The sequence below is a fragment of the Belonocnema kinseyi genome, chromosome 6, assembly GCF_010883055.1.
Source record: "Belonocnema kinseyi isolate 2016_QV_RU_SX_M_011 chromosome 6, B_treatae_v1, whole genome shotgun sequence".
Taxonomy (NCBI): domain Eukaryota; kingdom Metazoa; phylum Arthropoda; class Insecta; order Hymenoptera; family Cynipidae; genus Belonocnema; species Belonocnema kinseyi.
The window spans coordinates 55,026,840-55,030,669 of NC_046662.1; the positions used below are offsets into that span (position 1 = coordinate 55,026,840).

General features: G+C 24.5%; 1 protein-coding gene across 1 annotated transcript in view; it reads left to right on the forward strand.

Moving 5' to 3' along the window:
- The first annotated feature begins 2,451 nt into the window (after positions 1–2,451).
- LOC117175400 (dynein heavy chain 8, axonemal) overlaps positions 2,452–3,830 on the forward strand; it is a 158,593-nt gene continuing 157,214 nt past the window's right edge. Inside the window, exons 1-2 of the mRNA XM_033365109.1 lie at positions 2,452–2,580; positions 2,687–2,909. Coding sequence (XP_033221000.1) covers positions 2,452–2,580; positions 2,687–2,909 — 352 coding nt within the window. The remainder of the gene's footprint in view (positions 2,581–2,686; positions 2,910–3,830) is intronic.

The following is a 3,830-nucleotide window of genomic DNA, read 5'->3' on the forward strand; positions in this document are numbered from 1 at the left end:
GTTTAACTTTTGTCCAAGTAGTTGAATTTTTAATAAAAAGATTAATTTTTAACAGAATAATTAAACTTGTAATCAAATCAACTAAATCTTTTAACAAAAATGTCGAAATTTCTTCCGAATAGTTTCATTTATATAAAAAAGATGCAATTTCTCTTGAAGCGGAAGAATTTTTAATTACAAAAAAGCTGTGTTTTTATCTAAAAAAGATTCCAGTTGACTATGTAAGATCAAAAATTGAGTTTTTTAATAAAAAATAAGTTTCTACGAAAAAAACTAAAGTTCGAAACTTAAAACATTTTAGTTCATTTTTAAAGACCAAATTATACGATTTAAACAAAAAGTAAATTTTTACGAAATAGTTAAATTTTCAAAAAAATAGTATATTAGTTTAATTTCCAACGAAACGGTTTCATTTTTGTCCAAAAAAGATTACATTTTTCTTAAAACAGATGGAATTTTAATTGAATGAAAACAAATTCAGAAAATAGATGAATTATCATCCAGAAAATATTTCACTTCACTTTTCAACACCCAAATATTATATTTAAATAGTAGAATTTTCAACAAGAAATTATGACTTTTTAACCAAATTTTTTAATTTTAAAGCAGGCAGTTGCATTTTTATCAGGAAAAGATGTAATTTCTTGCAACTCATTTTTTAAAAGTTTTTTTTATGCTTTTGCTTGAGCAGAAACTACACATTTCTTGATAAAAATACAACCATTCCTTTGAAAATTCATCAATTTTGTTTAAAAGCCATACCTTATGTTTAAAAATTCTGCAATTTTTTTAAAAATTAAATATTTCGTAGAAAATCTATTTTTGTCTAAATTTAATATTTTGGTGTTGAAAGGAGATCTAAAATGTTTCCGGGATGGTAATTCAAATACTGTTTTAAAATTAAATTAAAATGTTAATCAAACATTAATTTGTTTTTTATCCTTTTTGATCAAAAATTCGTCTTTTAGCATTAAAAATTCAAATTTTGTTGTAGAATTTTTTTCAACTGAAAATTCAACTATTTTTTGAAAAATTGATCTTTTTGATTAAAAAATTAATCTTTTTGATTAAAAAATTAATCTTTTTTTTTGATAAATGTATCTGTTTTAGTGAAATATCATTTTTTATGCAACTTTTTGGTTAAAAATTCTTCTTCTTTGCTTGAGTATCCAAATATTTTGTTTGAAAGATTTGGTTGAATAACTTTGTTTAAAAATAATTTTTTTTCTTGAAGATTTATATCTTTAGTTTAAAATTCATCTCTCTGTTCGAAGGCTTATCTATTTTGTTCCAAATAGTCTTTTTTAATTCATAATTCTAATACTTTATTAATTCTAACAATGTTATAAATTTCATTTTTTGATTGCAGGCTTATTTCTTTAGTTGAAAATGTAACTGTTTAGTCGAAAAGCCTTTTTTGGTTTAAAATTAACTTTTCAACTGAAATTCTAACATTCCTATTTCTTAAAGATTTTCCCTTAATTTTCATTAGTTAAAATTTTTACTAATTTCAATCAGTGGCTTAATTCTAGCTATAAAACTGTTATTTTTTGCTAATGCATCAGTAACAATGACTAATTTATCAGTGAAAAATACTGATTCATAGCTAGAAATGAGCCACTAATTGAAATTAGTAAACATTTTAACTGACTAAAATTTAGAGAGTTGATCTTCTTTATTTGACAATTCTCCTTTCTCAGTGAAAAAAAAATTTTTCTTGGTTTGAAATTTCATGTTTGTTGGGTAAAAATGTATTAGTTTCGAGAAAAATTAATTTTTTGCTGAAATGTCATATTTTGTTTAGAAAATTCGTTTTTTGTGTAATAAAATTCTTTTTTTCTTTAAATAAATGTCTAGTTCTTTATAATAATTATATAAATATATAAAATACCTGTTACAAAGTCACCTTTATGTGCGGAACTTTTCTTTTCTAACAAAATATTACTTTCCAATTATTAATTTCATTTAGTAGAAAAATTTCAAAGATTTCAAACTGAACCTAAGGGATTTCTTATATTATCAATTAAAGATTTTTATTTTTCGAACTAATGCAAAAATAGCGGTTAATACATGTATGTTATTATTAATAATTTTATGTTCAATTAATAATAACTTCCTAAATAAGTTCGAATCTGAAAAGGCTATCAAAGATTCAAAAAGCATCCACAAATTTAATAATTGGAAATTAAAAGCGAAAGTAAAATTAACTTCTAATATTTGAGAATTAAAAAATTTTAAAACAAATGAAAAACACTTTCTAATCATTTTTCGATGACTCGTTTCAAAAGGACCTTTGACAGAAGAATGATTGCTAATTTCATAGTTGACAGTAACTTTCTTTTTCTGAAAGGGAATGTAAAAAAACGTATAATCTGAAAATGATAATTTTGAAAGTTTTTGATTGAAAAAAGGCTTTCTTTCTCAAAAATACAGAATAAAAAATACAAAAAAATGTCGAACATAGAAAAATATCGTTTATCTCGGGATTATTCAATGCCAGCTACAGAGGCAAGAATTAATGAATTGAAGAAAAGGAGAAGATCCGAAAGATTGTCTTTAGAAACTACTAAGGAACGTCTCGTAAGTTTTAGTTAAAATTCAGAAAGATTCTTGACCTAATATCAATTTTTCTTTCATTTTGAATCAAAGAAAATATAGTTTTTCAAATATTATTTTGTGTCTGCAGCAAAAATTTACAGAAAGTCGAATGCTGAGACAAGAATTGTTGAAAACGACTCATCTTCACATTCTGGAAGTGGCAGCTTTTATTTTAGATACTGAAGCTGATTTTTTAAAAGAGGGAATTATTGATAAGGACGAATATGTGAATATTTTCAGTAGTTTTTTTAGAGAAGGTGGAAGAAAAGCTATTCTTATTTGTCTTCAGCCAATGCCACCTCCGGAATTTGGTAACTGCAATTTTTACAAAAATGAAATAATTTAATTCTTTTAGGGGTCGCAGTACCGTTTCCCTCCCCCTATTTTTACAGACTAATTTTTTTAATAATTTATTTAGGGATTAGCAAGAAAATTGTTAGGTGAATTGAGTTGTTGAATGTTTTAAAAAAAAATATGAATATGCAATGAAAAAATTAATTCTCTACAAAAACTCAATAGTTGATACATATTTTAATCCTGAAAATATTTTCATATTAAGAGTAAGATTTGTTTTATGTAGGTGTTACGATCCTCATTAATTAAAAGAATAAAACTAAATGAATGTTAAGTTCGTTTATTAAATTCTGTCTATTCTGACGTTTCGGCTACCACTGTGTGCCGTTTTCAAAAAATCTAAATAAATAATATATAAATAACGATCTCTTCTTACATATAATGACACACAAATTGATTTCTTTAAAGTAAAAGAAATAAAAATTACCTGTGATTTTTATCTTGTAAAAAACCGAGAATAATAATTTTGGAGACAAACGTCTGTCAATAGTTCATGTCAATTTTCAAAAAGAATAATGACGTGTGACATCAAATTAAATTAAAATGCAACGTAAACCATTTGATATAAAAGCCTCATAAAAATTGTAGAGGCTTTTTTTATGGAAAAAAATCATCTTAATTGACGAAAATGCTTTTGGATAACGACGAACATATAGTTTGGTAGACAAGAGACATACATCACGGTGGTTAATTCATGAATACATAATAAAGGCGTAATTTTTATGCAACCTCGAATGAGGGAAGCGCGCCAAAGCAACTGGAATTTTAACTTGGTTTTGTTATTTTATAATACTTTAGTATAATTTGCTGACATTCATGATTTCTGTCTGTAAGTTAATTGAAATATTGTGATATTTGTTTATAAAAATAAATTCTAT